The sequence below is a fragment of the Pseudonaja textilis genome, chromosome 17, assembly GCF_049901715.1.
Source record: "Pseudonaja textilis isolate UNSWEBS1 chromosome 17, rPseTex1.2, whole genome shotgun sequence".
Lineage (NCBI taxonomy): Eukaryota > Metazoa > Chordata > Lepidosauria > Squamata > Elapidae > Pseudonaja > Pseudonaja textilis.
The window spans coordinates 7,162,401-7,179,651 of record NC_142006.1 but is presented as its reverse complement, the minus strand read 5'-3'; the positions used below and the strand labels follow the sequence as shown (position 1 = coordinate 7,179,651).

The window sequence follows — 17,251 nt, the reverse complement described above, 5'->3', positions numbered from 1 at the left end:
CCCAGGCAAACCTCAGTTAAAAACAGGTTGAGTACGGACAGTCCTCAACTTAGTGATGGTTCGTTTAGTGACCATTTGAAGTTTCAAGGAGGGTTATTTTTCACACTTAGGACCATTCCAGCAGCCTCCGGGGATGGGGTGGGGGGTGGAGGAGGAGGAAAGAAGGAGAAGGAGGAGGAAGGGAGGGAGGGAGGGAGGGAGGAAGATGGATGGATGGATGGATGGATGGATGGAAAGATGGATGGATGGAAAAATGGATGAGGAAGGAAGGAAGGAAGGATGGAAGGAAGGAAGGAAGGAAGGAAGGAAGGAAAGGAAGGAAGGAAGGAAGGAAGGAAGGCACTCAACAATATTTCCAAGAGTTGGGGAGGAGGAGGAGGAGGAGAGGAGGAGGAAGAAGAAACATCTGCTATGCCAAAAGAACAAAATTATTTTTATTTGCTTTCAGAAATCTCCCTCCCTCTTGTGTGTAAGTGTAATCTAGTTGGCTGGAAGTGTTCACTTAATACAGCCACGCACAGCCGGCCCCCCAACCGTACACACCTCTCCTGCTCGCAGCCAAAACCCACCTCTGACTTTCCCACCAGCAACCGGGAAGCCCCATTCCCCCCTCGCCCCCCCAAAGCCTTGGAGAACGACCTTCTCTTCAAGGGTGTCCTTCTTCACCCAACGCGTCAACCAAGAGCAAAGCCCGGCAGGTGCCTTCACACACCAAGCTGGGTCCTTCAACTTGGTCCGCGTGAACACGCGTTAAAAGGTGACGGACGGCTCGTCCTTTTTGCGGGCGGGCGAGGCGGGGCGCATTTCAATTCCACACGTGGGATCCAACCCAACCCAACCCAACCCAACCCAACTCAACCCAACCCAACCAGCCTTGGCTTTCGTGCGCCGCGCAAACCCAGAGGCAGGAGGAACCCGGCGTCCAGGTGCAGGCTGGCGTGGACGTCGCGGCGGCGAGTGCCAGCCTGCGTGCTTCTTTTAAAAGCGGCGCGACCCTCTCCATCCCCGCGCCGCCCCCCGCTCCCCTCCCCATCTTCAGGCGAGCGAGGAAGACGGGAGAGACCGCCGGCTTGCAAAGAGAGAGCTGGTGAAGCCAAAGGGACGTTGCCTTCGGAGCTTAGCGGATATTTCAGCCTCTCCCCCGCCGGTTTTGAGGAGACGGCGCCCCACCGCTCCACTCCCCGATTCTCGTCGTTGGCATTGCGGGGTGGGCGGGGGGGGGAAGAACCCCTCGGAGCTGGGCAGAGGGAGACCTCCTCGCTGGAGCGCCGCCAACCCCGAATCCCCTCCCCTCCCCAACCAATGATGGTCAACGAACGCTGGAAAAATGTGGGGAGGTCGGCGCAGTTGGAAGACGGACCTCAGGAGAAATCTCAGGTGAGCATCGTCCGGCTTCCTGGGGTGGAGGTGTGGGGGGACGGACAGAGGGATCTGGGGAACACGGGGAGAGCGGGGAGAGGAAAGACGGAAGGGAGCAGGAGGGCGCTGAGCCACCAGGAGAAGGAGCAGAGTGGGCGCAGCGCCTGGGCTCCAAAGGGGAACCCCCCCCCTCCCGAGCCGTTTTTCAACATCTGGATGGGTTGCCCTTCAGACAGCCACCTGAAAAGGTGTGAGGCTGTCCGTTTGGGGCGGGGGGGGGAGAGAGAGGTTAAGAGGGGGTAGCAGAGCCAGTTGGCAGTGACCAGCCTTCTCGACTTGGAAGACCCAAAGCCGAAGAGGCAGCCTGGGATGGAGAGGCTGGGACCCCCGGAGATGACCGTTTCAAGCAAGGAAGGAGAGACCACCCCGACCCCTAACCCCCCCCCTCTCCAAAACTTTTCAGCCTCCCGTTGAAGCCCTCCTGCCATGGGAGGAGGAGGGGGAGGTGGGGAAGAGGAGGGGCAATGAATATACAGTGTATATATATATATACACTGTATATTCATTGCCCCTCCTCTCTCTCTATATATATAAAACCCCTCAAAATAGGCGCCCCGTTTGACACTGGGAGGTTTGTTCAGCCTTCTGCTGTCCATTGGGGATTTGTGTGTGAGGGGGCGGCCGTTGCGCAGCCCTCGGCATTGTGAAAACAGGTGTGTGTTTGCAAAAGGAAGGCTGCGGAAAGCACTGAGTAGAGATGGCCAGTTGGCTCTAGTGCTTAAAGTACCAGGCAAGAAAGCAGGGAGTTCTAGTATTGCCTTATCCGTGAAAGCCAGCTGGGTGACTTTGGATCAATCGCTAGGTGATGGTGAGCTCTAGTCCCTCCTTAGGCATGAAAGCCAGCTGGGTGACTTTCTGCCAATCGCTAGGTGATGGTGAGTTCTAGTCCTTCCGTAGGCATGAAAGCCAGATGGGTAACTTTGGATCAATCACTAGGTGATGGTGAGTTCTAGTCCCTTCTTAGGCATGAAAGCTAGCTGGGTGACTTTGAGTCAGTGCTTCTCTCTCTCTCTCTCTCTCTCTCTCAGCCCAACCCACCTCACAGGGTTGTTGTTGTGGGGGAAACAGGAGGAGGAAGGTGTTTTGGATATGTATGCCATCTTGAACTATTTATAAAAGCAATAAAAGGTGGGATACGATATAAATAAAAGCCCTCCTTTGCCCTCTCTGATAGTTTCTCCATCCTTTGGTAAGAGATCTGGCTTGGCTTGCGCCCAGTCCCTGGATGACTCCTTTGCCGTCCCTTTTCTCCCCAAGGGACCGGCTGGGAACCTGTGTGGCTGACGGTTGGCAAATGTGCCTTGAATTATTTAGTTTATTTGTTTACAGACAGAATGTCATCTCGGATTTTCTCTCTCTCTCTCTCTGGCTCAGGAAGAGGAGGAAAAAAAAATGGCGAGGCAGGAACCCAAATGCCAACTAGTTCAAGTCTCTTGTTTACTCAATCAGTCTGTTTGAAAAGCATATTTATCTTTTATTTTTTATTCATAGGTATCCTGCCTTGGTTATTTTTAGCGATAACTCAAGGCGGCAAATGTATCTACTACTCTTTCCTCCTATTTTCCACACAACAACAACCCTGTGTGGTGGATTTGGCTGAGACAAGGGGACTGGCCCAAAGTCACCCAGCTGGTGTTCATGCCTAAGGCGGGACTCGAACTCACCCTCTCCTGGTGATTGGTCCAAAGTCATCCAGTTGGCTTTCATGCTAAGGCGGGACTAGAACTCACCATCGCCTTGTGATTGGCCTCAAGACACCCAGCTGGTTTTTATGCCTAAGGTGGGACTAGAACTCACGTCTCCTTTCTAGCCTGGTGCTTTCAAACTGGCACCTTCGGCAGAATAATGCCTCCCTCTGGATTGTCTTCAGGGAGCCCCAATCCCCTGCTACTTTTAAGTCAGGCAGATCTCTTGGAGCAGTCCCATCCTTAAAGGGCTACGATCATTCCTTGCCACCTCTGGGTATGTACCTGGCACATGTGTGCACAGGGCCTTTTACAGAACCAGCCGCCGTCAAAGGTTTTATCTCAGCTTCTTTGTAAGGAAAGACCCCCTAATTCTCTCCCTCAGGTGTGTGCCTGTCCACAGGTTGCTAAATGGCTGAAAACTTAATGGTCAGGCAACCAACAGATGCGAGGGAGAAAGGGGAAGCTAAGGCACGCATGCCACGGATTTTGTGCCACGTAGTTAAAGCAACCTACATGCACCAGCAAACAGCAGCTTCTTAGATCTTGCTTGCCGCCCCTCGTAAACCCGAGACAATAAATTCCAAGCAGAGAAATGCAAACACGTGCCAACGTGTGGCAGGTGGCGCTGAAATAAAATATAGACATCCCAGAAGGCCTGGCTCAGTTGGCCGAGAACCTTTGAAACCTGGGTCTGCATCCTTTGTGGCCCACTGTTAATATTGCCCTCCTCTTAACGTACACAAGAAGCAACGTTTTACGGGTGTAAGAAAAGATTGCTTGATTCAAAATTTAAAAAAACAATAGCTTGGACATTTTGGGCCATGTTTTGACATTGATGTGAATGAGAGAATTCTACCTTCCTGACTAGATTTAAACCAGCCAACTTGGTTTGCAGTGTTGTACAAACTCAGGGTTGAGTTTAGGATGCAACCAATTCAAAAAAAAAAAATTGGGATCACTTCTGCTCCCGGTCAGGCAGTCCTTAACTTAACATTGTTTGTTTAGTGACCATGCAAAGTCACAACGGTGACTTACAAACCGATGTTCGTACTTAAAACCATTGTAGCATCCGTGTGGTCACGTGATCAAAATTCAGACACTATGCAACTGGCGTGTACTTGTGATGGTTGCAGTGTCCCAGGTCACGTGATCAACGTTTTGCGCCCTCCTGACAAAAGAAGCCAACAGGGATGCAGGATTCACTTAACAACCAGTGATTCGCTAAACAACTGTGGGGAGGAATTTTGTAGAACTGGTGCCACTCCCTTAACAACTGCCTTGCTTTGCAATGGGAAAATGTGGTTGTAAGTCTAGGACGATCTGCGCGTAAGAGCGTCTCTGTGTATAGAGGGTGGGAAAACAGAAAATGCATCCATCATTTACTATTTGTTTGCAAAATGGTGGATGGTGCCAGTCTTCTTTTGTTGCCCTGCACAGGAGAATGGAGCTGGAAAGCAGGTTATTGGGGTGGGGAGGGAGGATTTTGCAGTAATCTTCCCCCTGGAGTGAGGAGGGAATGGGTTTTTTTTCAGTATTCTTCCTCTGCCATGCCCACCAAGCCACGCGCACAGAACCGGTAGTAAAAATATTTCAATCCCACCACTGGTGGGCACCATATTCTTGGATATTCTTCTCCATACATACAACCCATAACCCAGATCCTTTGGTCAACGAGGGAAAGTAGACAGCACAAGAGTGGCCTGCCTTCAAGGCAAGAAGCTGGAGAGCTGGAAAAAGAAGTTCGGATCAGGCCCACCATGGGACATGTCCTTCACCCAGAAGTTCCCTTAGATGGCCAGCTGAACCTTCAAAAGACCATCAGCTTGGTCCAGGTGTCCTCCTTAATTCACCCGAGATGAATCCAAGGATTGGGAAGGCTTCATTCATTTCCACAGGGCCAAGCAAAGCTGAGCTTGTTCCAAGCAAAGAAATCATCTTGAGGGTTTGGCTGTCCTCCATCCGTTCTCTTACAAGATGATGGATAAGAAGTTGACCCTTCTGTCCAAGGAGAACTTTGGAGAAATGCTTCTGAGGGGAAGTGAGGTTCCATGAGGGACAATGTGATGGAGATGATTGTCCTATTGTTCATGGCACGGTTGTCTCTCAAGTTTCATCTTTAGTGGAAGATCTCAAGAAGGAACTTGCTGCTTCTGTCCAGGCTAAGGGGAGAAGTTGTCCTTGAGAAACGGATGGAGAACGTTGTCATCCCCTGAAGAAAGACTTCGTCCACTTTCTCTGCCCACAAATTGAGTGGAGATTTTCTAAAGCTTGTTGGTGCCAAGTTCTTATAATTACTGAGACTATAGCTGAATATTTTATCTGGGGTATCAAATGATCTGAAAGCTCCCAGAATGAGAATTAGGGGATCTGATTAGACAGAAAGATTGGACAGGGATGGTCAGGAATTTTACTATTTAGAGTATGTTTTTCTCCAAGGAGTTGAGCTAACAGATGTGGTTCCTCATTCCACATACTCTAGGCATACAGTTATAGCCTCATAACCTGATGAATGTTAGGTTAGCATTATGCTTCTCCAAAGATTCAGCCAGATTTGTCTGTATCCTACCTGGAAATGACCGAACTGTGAAATTGTTCAATGCAACGTAGATCTCTCAGTGAACGTTGAAGCTAGTCTACTTCTCTATACAGAAAATGGATTTCTTGAAAGTCTAAAATTACTCAACGGCAGCGCCAAGCAAGCAAACGCAGAGCTTGCAAATTGGTCACCTAGTAAACGTTGTTTATTAAGTTATTCCATCTAATTATTGCTAATATTAAGGGGAGGAGAAAAACCTTCTAGAATTAAGTGCTAATTTTAAGCATCTTGGTGAGTAAAGGGAGGGAATTTTTCTATAGCTATGGAATGATGCTATTTTTTCCTCTGGCAAAGCACGGGGGGGGAGGGGAGAAGAAAGGAAATTTGGGGGGTGGGATGGGGTCTGGAGCATTCCTGGGATAAGTGGGGGTGGTCTTGACTGTCCCAGATTTTCCCCTGGAGATTTAACACTCAATCTTTGAAATTAGTGCTATGCAGGAAAAGATATCCTATGTTTTTCCCCCCATGTTTTAACGAGCGTTTGTTGGAAAGGAGAAGCCATTTTAGTTACGAGGTGCTGCTCTTATCCCTCTACAGATAATCATTGATTTAAAAAAAAATATTCATTTAGCAACAGTTCAAAGTTATAACGGCACCATGAAAGTGACTTATGACCGTTTTTTTCACGTTTATGTCCATGGTCATGTGATCAAAATTCAGGTTTTAGCAACTGCTTATGATGGTTGCAATGTGATCAGCTTTTGGGACCTTCCGAGAAGCAAAGCCAGTTGGGGAAGACATCTTCACTTAGCAACCGGGCTACTAACTTCACAACTGCAGTGATTCACTTAACAACTGTGGCCAGAACGGTCATAAAATGGGGCAAAATTCACTTAACAACTGCATAGCAACAAAAATATTAGGCTCAATCTGTAGTCGCAAACCGAGGATTACCTGTGTTGAGTTCTAAAGAAGGACTTCATCATCCTATAGGACTTTTTTCAGATGTGAATGGGATAGAACCAGAATAAACTCTAAACCAACCAGTAGCCTCTTCTTTCTGATGTCATCAAGAGGCAGGGCAAGGTGAATCTGGAGTGATCCAGACAGTTTCCGTGGGTTAAAATAAATATTTGAGCTGACGTGGTCCACAATGCCAGGAAGAAGCAGAATGCATTCAGCACCCTGGACAGAGAACGCCCAAAGAGATTTCTCTACAGGTAGACCTTCCACCACTATTGAACCCCAAATTTCGGTTGCTAAGCAAGACATCACCAGTCGCTTTTTCAGTGCTATTGTAACTGCGAATGGTCACTAAAGAAATGGTTGCAAGTTGAGGGCTACCTGTATTTTTACAAAGAACCCATTCAGTGGTGCTGCTTCGTCTTTGTAAAATTTTACTTGGACAAAAGCTGTGGGTTCAAGGCACACAGGGACCTTGGAAGACAAGGTAGAATGTGAGAAGCTCAGGCTAGGAAACGATTTCCTCTCCAAAAGAAATTCTGTTTCTTCCATATTATTTACAAATATTTTCATAGCACCCTTTGATTATATTCCCAGGTTGGTTTATTCAAAGAAGAAAACAATTAAAATGTAAATACCAATGAGAGAGAGAGAGAGAAGATAATGAGGAGAGGGAAGAGCAGAGAACAAAAAAGCAAAAAACCCAAATCAGCTTCAAGACGCGAACAAATTATGAAAATCTCGAGACAGGGCACAGGCCAAAAACTGCATATAAATAACAGGGGGAAATTAAAATAAGTGTTTTACACGGTGACTGAAGGGTTTTAAAGCAACAATCCTGTAGCGCCCCCCGCCCCCCCAGGATACCAAGTGGGGGTAATGCAAAGGAGGTAGAAAGGAAGGATTAAGTGAGAGAAAATATGGAAGATTGAAAGAGAAAAATTATGGGGAGGGAGGGAGAAAGAAAAGATTAAGTGAGGAAATATGGAAGATTATTGGAAAGAAGGAAGGAAGGAAGGAAAGAAAGATTAAGAGAGAGAAAATACAGAAGGTTGAAAGAGAAACATGTTAAGAAAGGAAGGAAGGAAGGAAGGAAGGAAGGAAGGAAGGAAGGAAGGAAGGAAGGAAGGAAGGAAGGAAGGAAAGCATTAAGACAATATAAAATGGGGCTGTCAGGCTGTCACACAGCCCATCATACTTTTAATTTCCTCCTATCCTTGATAGTGTGTTACAATACTGTAATTCTATAACTAACTAACTGCTCATTCATACATTCAAAATCGCTTGCCCCATGACTCTGCTTAACAGCAGAGCCTACGACCCCTCTGTACCGAAAGGCTGAAGTTCCTTGAAGGATTATATCTACATGTACAAAGGTGACCCAGGCCACTCCAACCCTGAGAGTTATTGGTATATTCCACATGGATGCTTCCACCCCAAATTTATTTCCACTGAAGTTAAAAGCGCTATTGATTTTGATGGCGTTGACTTTTGGGCAAACCTTCCTAGAATTGCTTCACGTCTACTGATCAAAGATAATAATAAAACAGAATTTCTCAAGTTGGGGAAATTGCTTTTCGTTCAAACAAAACCATCTGGGTCCAATAATGGAAGGAAAGCACAGGGGACCAGAGGCTGGCAGCTGCTCTGGTATTCTCTTGAGCCTTTGAGGAAGGTGACCCAACTTGGCTTATCTCAGTTGAATGAGTATATTGACGAATTTGGGGATAGATTCAAGTCTGAAAGCTGAGGGACAGAAGGACAAGCAGATAAAACTCCTGGATAGACAGGGCTGAAAGTGAGCGACGTGTGTTTAGCTTCCAGTAAAGAAGATTAAGCACGGGGAGAAAGCTATTCAAATATCGAATAGGATAAGAACTTGCTAATAAGGTCAACATGCTTAAAAGATTTACATCTCTTCATCCCGAGAAGCTCATAGCGGTGATGCAGCCCAAACCTTGCAAAAACAAACTTGGTTTGTTTGGCCCTCTTCTGAAAATGCTGGGTTGCAACTTCTTGGCCAAGAAGTCTGGAATTCTACTTAAAACAGTTTATTTAGTGACCAAATGGCACTGGAAAAAAAGGGACCTAGGACCAGTTTTCACACCTAGGACCATCCCCAAGGTCACGTGATCAAAATCTGGTTGCTTGGCAACTGGTATGTATTTATGATAGTTGCAGTGTCCTGGGGTCAAGTGATCACTTTATCCAACTAGCAAAGTCATTGGGGGAAGCCAAATTCACTCAGCAACTGCGTTTCCAACTTCACGACTGCAGTAACTCCACTGAACAAAATTCACTTAGCAACTACCTTGTTTAGCCGTGGGAATTTGGGGCTCAATTGTGGTCATAATTCAAGGACTATCTGTCCTTGGTTCTGAGCGGCTCCGATTCCTTGCGACGGATGGATCTACATATTGCGAAACGTTCAGTACTTCCTCTACTGCCAGACCAAAACAAGATCGGTAGCACGTTTTCTCCTTTAGTGCCTGGAAATGCTTCCACTGGGCTTTGATGGTTATGCAACCCAAAACTAGGCCGTCCCAAAGGTGCTTCCGAAGAGCTGAAGAAGGTCCTTGGGTGAGGAGCGAGATGTCTTCAAAGAAAAAAGTTGCCTTTTGATGAAAGCACCTTTGGGACAGCCATGACCTGGAGGACCGAGAATCTCCATAGAAACTAGAATTACGTTCTCTCCTCTCCGAGCCCTTCAGTTGCCTGGAGGTGATTTTTAAATTTCCTTAGCTAGGTTGCTCATAAAAAAACAACTCAACAAAGAGCTGGTCAAAGAAGAAGCCAGAAATCTTATTTGGGATAATTACTGGTTTGCAGGACAGCTCTGCAGAACATAGAATCCTAGGATTAGAAGGGACCCTGAAAGTACTTCTAGTCCAGCCCCGTTCAAGGCAGGAGACTTCGTACCATCCCAGTCAAATGGCTGTCCAGTCTCTTCTTGAAAACCTCAAGTGATGCAGTAGCCACAACTTCTGGAGGGAAGCCATTCCAGTGCTTAATTGGTCTCAATGTCAGGAAATGTCTTCTTACTTCTAGATTGGATCTCTCTTTAACAAGCTTCCCCTCAGGACTACACACAATATACCTATTTCTCGCCCCCTCAAATTAACCCACGTATTGTGCTTTTTAAAATTCCCTTTCCCTAATGCACGCAGCTATTGAATTTTCATTGGTTTGAATTGTGAACCATTGACTGTATTAATTGAGGGTTTGGGCATATCAGTCTAGCAATGCAGATAAAGGGATATTCAAATGTAAATTGGGAAATTAAAAAAAAAGAAATCCACCCCAGTCACATCGAGAAAGGAAACCAATATCTCCTGGGTTGATCTGAAAAAGTAAAACAAAATTGGTTCGGGCTTACTGATCTAGAATTAAGGAGAAATTTCCTGACAGTGAGAATAGTTAACCAGTGGGACTCTTCACACATTGCTTCATGAATGGTCTTTTGTTCTTTAGATATCTTCACCTCCTCTTTTTTTTTCCAAGATGACTTCAATACAGGTAGTCCTTGACGTGCAACCTTGAGTGCCATAGTTGTTAAGTGAATCCTTGCAATATTGAATGTTCCCAACTGGCTTTGCTTGTCAGAAGGGGAGCACATGACCCCAGGGCATTGCAACTGTCATAAATCTTAGCCAGTTTCCAAGAGTCTGAATTTTGATCATGTGACCATAGGGATGCTTCAATGGTTGTAAGTGTGAAAAACAGTCATAAGTCGCTTTTCTCAGTGCTATTGTAACTATGAACTCTCACTAAATGAACTGTTGTAAATTGAGGACTACCTGTACTATACAGCTCTCTCCATCTTGCCCTTCCTCTTGAATCGTTCACTCTTCCTTCCTAGCTTTGCCTTCCATTCCTTCCTCATTCAGTCATTCATTAATCCAACCCAACCCAACCCAATTCAACCCATCTCAACCCATCTCAACTCAACCCAACCCAACTCAATCCAACCCTAATCAACCCTCTCATTGCTTTGTACCTTCCATTCATGTTTCTACTTGGTCCTCATTCTGGACCCAGTCTCCTTTTTATTCCACACGCATGCCTCAAGTCTCTTACCTACCTCCCCAAAATTCAATTGATTTTTTTTTAATGTTCTTCCTCACCCAGGCAGCACCGTTTCCCAAAATAAACCTCAAATAGTCCAAATGTCTGCATTGTTCAGTTTCTTGAACATCCAGCCACTCTTTGCAAAAAGAGAGGACTGCTTTCGACCATCGCTACCTTAATCTTGATGTAATTTGCACTTAACGGTTCTTCTTGGCAAGCTATCCCATAATCTCCTAATAAACATCTCAGCCTCGCTTGTGTTCTGGTAAAAAAAAAAAAAAACATAAGCAAGTCATCAGCCGCCGGTAACTTGGACACAGTCTGCACCTCGACAGCTGGCAGGCAGGCGGGGAAAATAGACTGCCATATCAGTTCTAATAGTTGATCGTTTACGTCTAAATGAAAGCCAAATGGCTTTGGAGATCCCACGGCCTCTCCCCACCCAGGCTAATTTTAATCTTCCCTGCGATGCCATGCTTCCTGATCACAAATAAGTAATTGGGTTTTTTTTTTTTTAATCTTCGTGCATTGCACAGCTTCGTTTATAGACTTGGTCTGCTGTTGGCACTAAGCAAAGAGCTCTCTGTAATGCAGAAGAGCTCTTTAGTAATATAGAAGCCAGGAGGTCAAGTTTGAAAGAAGCTACGATTGATCACAAACCACAGAACATAGAGTCATAGAGTTGGAAGGGACCTTGGAGGTCTTCTAGTCCAACCCTCTGCTCGAGCACGAGACCCCATACCATTTCAGACAAATGGCGGTCCAGTCTTTTCTTAAAAACCTCCAGGGTTTGCTCCTCTCCTTGGTTAGTTTCCATTCATTGTTTCTTGTCCTGCCCTCTGGTGATTTGGAAAATAACTTGAACTTCCCATCACCACCCACCTTCTTTATAGCAACCCCTGAGATATCATAACACTGCTATCATGTTTCCCCTGGTCCTTCTTTTCTTCTGCCCAATTCCTGCAGCTGTTCTTCATAGATTTTAGCCTCCAGTTCTCTAATCATCCCTGTCGCTTTTCTCTGCACTCTTTCCAGAGCCTCAGTCTCTTTTTTTATGTTGTTGTGACCAGAACTGGATGCAGTATTCCAAGTGTGGCCTTACGAAGGGTATTTTGTAAAGTGACACTAAGAACATCACGTGATCTTGGTTCTAGTCCTTTGCTAAGGCAGCCCTCGGACGGTGTTGGCTTTTTAGGCTGCTGGTGCACCCTCCTGCCTTATCTTTAAGCGACTGCCTGTTTAAGGACTCCAAGATCCTTCTCACCGTTACGGGCGTTAAGTCAAGATTTACCTGATGCATCGCTGATGTCAGCCTTAGGTGCGCAACCCAACCTACGTCTTGTTTCCCCTCCCGCTTCTGGTTCTTCCACCTGCCAGAAGAGATGATCAGAAGATAATTGATTTAACTTCAGAGATGTCGCAGTTATCAGTCTTGGCATCTCCGGTTGGGAGAAGAACACAAATTGCAAAAAATAATAATAAAATAAAAAATCCACAAAAAACACACCAGCAACAACAGTGCAGTACAACGGCCTCTTTCAGAGTACCTGCCAAGAGAAGAGATCCTTCACCTGGAGACATTCGGTGGGTTTTGAGGATGTCCCATTAATTTAGCGTTGGCTAAAGGGCCTTGTCTGGCTGCCTGGGACCTGTCCCTTTTTTGTGGCACGCTTGCCGTATCAAAGAAACAACCTGGGAGCGGGGAAGATGGCTTTCCCCTCCCTCCGCTCCGTTCCTAAGGAGCTTATTGCTGAAGTCATCTTAATGCAAATAGTGACGGGGGTGGTGGAAAAGAGAGAAGGCTTGAAGGAAGACGTCAATCGAAACAGATTTGTGTGGAAGCACCACGATGGAAAAGAGGAGAAAGCCATGGAAGGAAAGGAAGAGAAGGGACCCAGGGCTGTTTTATTTTATTTTATTTTATTTTATTTGCACAGAAGTAGCAAGAGGGAAAAAGGATTGGCTTTGTTTTCCCAGAGAGGAACCAGTCTTGGGTTGCATCTTTTAGGCCTTCGGACAGCTGCATTGAAAAAAAAAATCAGAAAACACCCCAGCCTCTCCGGAGCAAATGCAACAGAAAATGAGCAGCCGCACGGAAGGAAGAAGACGAAGAGAGAAAACAGAGGGAAGGAATTGGGGGGTGGGGGGGGGGTGTTTGTGTGTCAGGGTTTGAGAAACTCAAAACAGCCGAGAACTCAAGGAGATGCGACTGAGTTCAGAGCACTAGCTGAAGGTGTAAAAACAGAAGAGAAAACAGAATAGTGAGGTCTTCTAGTCCAACCCCTTGCTTAAGCGGATAACTCTATACCATTTCTCCAGAAATTTGTCCTTAGTTCCAGCTTGCTTCTTCAGATGTTTGAACTTCAGAAAGGGCAGAGGCCGTTGTCCCTTTGCATTGGCCGTGTGCTTGTTTCTCCAAACATCAAATCCAAAATGCCCACTCGTGACTTCTCGGCATCACGCATCGTAAACCAAGAGGCCATTATCTATCGCGAAGAAGTGCTCGTCCGAATTGGGGCTCAGCCACCCCCAATTCCCTCTGATCGTTAACGCTGAACAGAAGGAACGTTCTCACCTTCCGTTCTCAGACAATAAAGGCTCTTTAAAGTCACCCCAAACTGAGATTGGAGGGGAGGAGGGAAAATGGAGTTGGGTCCGTCCCTTTTGGAAAAGCATAGCAACCCTGCTTTGCACGTCTGAATGGGGACAGAGTTTGGAGCGGCTTTGTTGTTCTGATGGAAATATCCGATGCTTTTGATGGCTAGGAAACTACAAAAGCATGCCAATTAACACCTCTTCCTCAAAGAAGAAGCTTCATGGGTTGTGATGTGTCATGTGCAAGCTGGAAAACCATACCACAACATTACAACCAGACAAAGGGACGCCTGTTGTTTAAAAGGCTTAACCAATTAAAATGGATATAAAATCATCAGCGGTCGTCTTTGTCTTACAACCATTCATTTAATGACCGAAGTTATATCAGCATTGAAAAAAAGGTGAATTATGACCATTTTTTCAGGATTCCAGCACTTACCCCAATTAAATCCTGAGTCTCGAGCCAAACTTCCAACACTTCAAAAGAATTTATGGGGAGTTAAACTGTCCGGCATTCATTGTCACTCTTGACCCTGGTTTTCCCCCACCCCCTGGGTGTATCATAATTCATATCCTCCAATGGGACACATCCATAGCCCAGAGTCATCAATCATGTTCTCCAACTAGATATTTGCACGACAGAAACTTCAGTCACCTAGTTACTATCTTTGAAAAACTATTTATGGAATGCACTTTCAGTTTCCAAGCTGCCGCACTGCTCTTTCAAACCCCTTTCCCCACTTCCCTTTCTGTTGGCAACTCTAAAAAGACCATAGAAATATTTTATGAGTTGACGCTACAATTGTTGCAGCATTTCCTCTGGTCCCGTGATCAAAATTTGGACGCTTGGCAACTGGCATGTACTTACGTCAGTTGCGGCGCACATAATTTGGCGACCTTCTGACAAGCGAAGTCAACGGGGAAGTCAGACTTGGTTTAACAACTGGGTGTCTCACTTAACACCTGCAGAGATTCGCTTAAGGACCGTGGCCAGAAAGGTCGTTAAAAAAAGGGGTGGGCAAATTCACTTAACCAATGCCTCGCTTAGCGACAGAAACATTGGGCTCAAAAGCAGTCGTAAGTCAAGGGTTACCTGTTTCTACTCACATGTTTAAGCTGCCTTGCTCAGCTACCTGAGCTCAACCTGTTCTTCTCGGCATCTGCTGGACTTGCAACTTCGATTGTTCTCCCTCCCAAGAAGTTATGGGAGTTGTGGCTGCACAGTGGCCAAGGCTTCAGTTCTATGGGGAGAGGGGAGGTTGATTGGACACCCTTCCTCAAGATGGACACACACACACACACACACACCTCAGTCCATCTCCTGCGGTGCTTTCCACCCTAACCAGCAGTTTCCCAGCTTCGTGAGAAGTTGCAAATCAAGTGTGCTCACTCTTGGACTGGGTTGCAGAACCATCCATCACTCCTCTTCCATCTTCCTGCAGAGTTGCGAGGGTCAAATAAGTCTTCGTTTCCAGCAAGCGCCACATGACCACTGTCAGAGTTCAGCAGGAGACGCATAAAGTTGTGAGTTCAGCCCAGAGATGAAGAATAATCCCAAGATGGCCACAAAGGACAGCCTGTTCCGGGGGGAAAAAATGTTTCAAGAAGGAAAATAACTTTCTGAGTCAAGAAATTCCTCCTTACTTCCAAGTTCCTCCTTCCCTTGATTGATTTCCATCCATTGTTTCTCTTCCTGCCTTCAGGTCCTTTGGAGAATAGATTGGCCCCTCTCTTCTTTGGGGCAGCCCCTCAACTACTGGAAGACAGATATCATCTCTCTCCTAACTTAGTTGCTCGTTGGGCAAATGTCCTGATGATTGTTTACCTACTTGAATGATGAAACATCTTCAAGAAAACAATTAGGCTCAAAACAACTGTACAGTATATAAACAGGGAGCAAACCCCACTTTCACTGATGATGGTACCTGGTTGGGTAATGAAATGTCTTCAAGAAAGCTCAGAGAACATCAAAGACATCACAGTCCTCCTCCTCCTCCTCCTCCTCTCCATAAACCCACTCCCTTCTAGTACTGTTAATGTTACCTAGTTGGGTAATGAAATGTCTGCAAGAAAACAACCAAGCTCAAAAAGGATCAAGGAACCCATAAACCACATCTGTTAGGAAAGGCAGCTGTGCACAATAGGACAGAAGCCAGCTAGAGGGATTTATTCAATTACTTACCCGTTTATTGATTCAGTTATTAGATTTATACGTCCCACCCAACGTGCTGAACAATTCCAGGTGCTTTTCAATTTGGGGAAACATAAAAGCAAGGAATTAAATGGAGAATAAAAGGGAATGCAATGCCGTAAACATTTCGAATGGAGAGAGAGAAAGAGAAAAGAACCATCGTTAACAAATAACCCAAATAAGAATTAGAACAGAATTAATTGGGGATAATCCACATTTATCTCAATTGAGATCTTTCAATCTACCGAAGGTTATAGCTCCAAATGCACATCCCCAAATATAAACCTAGAGGTTTTTGTTTTTTTTTCCTATTTGCACAGTGTGAATGACAAATGGACTTATTCTGGCAAATCAAACATTGTTACCTCTAAATCAGTCATTTCTCTCCATTCTCTCCTAACCCTCCGGCTTTTGTTCCCATGCCTGAACTTAAAAATAAAAATAAAAAATCGTATTTTCCAAGGGAAAGGATTAAAGTCTGAATCTGAGAATACAGCCTGAAAGAAACGCCACCCTAATTTGGGGATTTGACAATTGGAAATGTTTATGATTAGAGATATGCTGTGTATTATTGAATTTCAGATCAAAAGCTTAATGTATTTTATAGTTATAACTCATTTGAAGAAAGTTAGAAGTTTCTCTTCTTTCTTTCTTTCTTTCTTTCTTTCTTTCTTTCTTTCTTTCTTTCTTTCTTTCTTTCTTTCTTCCTTTGTACTTTTCCCTGTATTCTGGGGGCAAAACTCACTTAGCAAACGTCTCACTTAGCAACCTAAAATTGTGGCTCAATTGCCGTCATAAGTCGAGAACTACCTATATATTCCTAAACTGTGCAACCTCACCATTTTGGGGGTATCGCTTATAACATCATACATGGAAAACAGCCAAGAGAATTATATTGAGTGATTGGAAAAGTACCATGAGCCCAGATATGAAAGAATAGATCCAAGAAATATGTCACTTACCCATTTTTGAAAAGGCAATTTCTTTAACCACTAATAAAAAAATAATAATGACACCATCGTTTCCCTTGGGCACAGATTTCATAATATTTTACGAGAGTAAATAAACTTTGATGCACAGTTTGATACGTTGTTATTACATGATGAAATGAATGTAGGCAGAATTGGGTGGTTTATGTTAATTAAGTTGATTTTTTAAGGAGGTTTTTTTTTCCCTGTTTATTTTTTGGATTGACAGTTTTTCTATTTTTGGTACTGCAATTTCATAATGCATTAGTTAATTTATGGGGATATTATTTATTTTCATCCATTATTTTCTTCTGGATTTTTTTTCTAATTGATTCATTTCAGACATTGGGAGTTGGATGGCACATACATTTAATTAATCACTATCTTCTAACACACTGTTTTCCTCCGTTGACTTGAAGATATATTGGGCTCTCAACCATCTTAATAACTTTGTCTGCCTTTGGAAGTTAAGGAGGGTCTGTCTTAGTACCTGGCTGGTAGATCTCCACAAAATGTTATAGCATTAAAGTGGAGTAGGATTTTTTTTTAAATCCCAAAAAGCCGTGAGATGGAGGGAGGGAGGGAAGAAAGAGATGGCCAGAGAGACAGACAGATGATAGAAGATATGGATGGATGGATGGATGGATGGATGGATGGATAAAAGACATGAAGGGAGAGAAGTACAGAGGGAGAAAGGGAGAGATAGTTGATAGTAGTACTAGATGGAAGCTTATCCAAGGGTGAACCAACCTAGAATTAGGGAGAAATTTCCTGACAGTTAGAACAATTCATCAATGAAACAGCTTACCTCTAGAAGTTGTAA

The 17,251-nt window shown here is 44.9% G+C and overlaps 1 protein-coding gene across 1 annotated transcript in view; it reads left to right on the top strand.

Annotated features, from left to right (window-relative positions):
- The first annotated feature begins 874 nt into the window (after positions 1-874).
- The window catches only part of FIBCD1 (fibrinogen C domain containing 1), a 35,983-nt gene continuing 19,606 nt past the window's right edge, over positions 875-17,251 (top strand). The window contains exon 1 of the mRNA XM_026712600.2: positions 875-1,377. Coding sequence (XP_026568385.2) covers positions 1,303-1,377 — 75 coding nt within the window. The 5' untranslated portion in view covers positions 875-1,302. The remainder of the gene's footprint in view (positions 1,378-17,251) is intronic.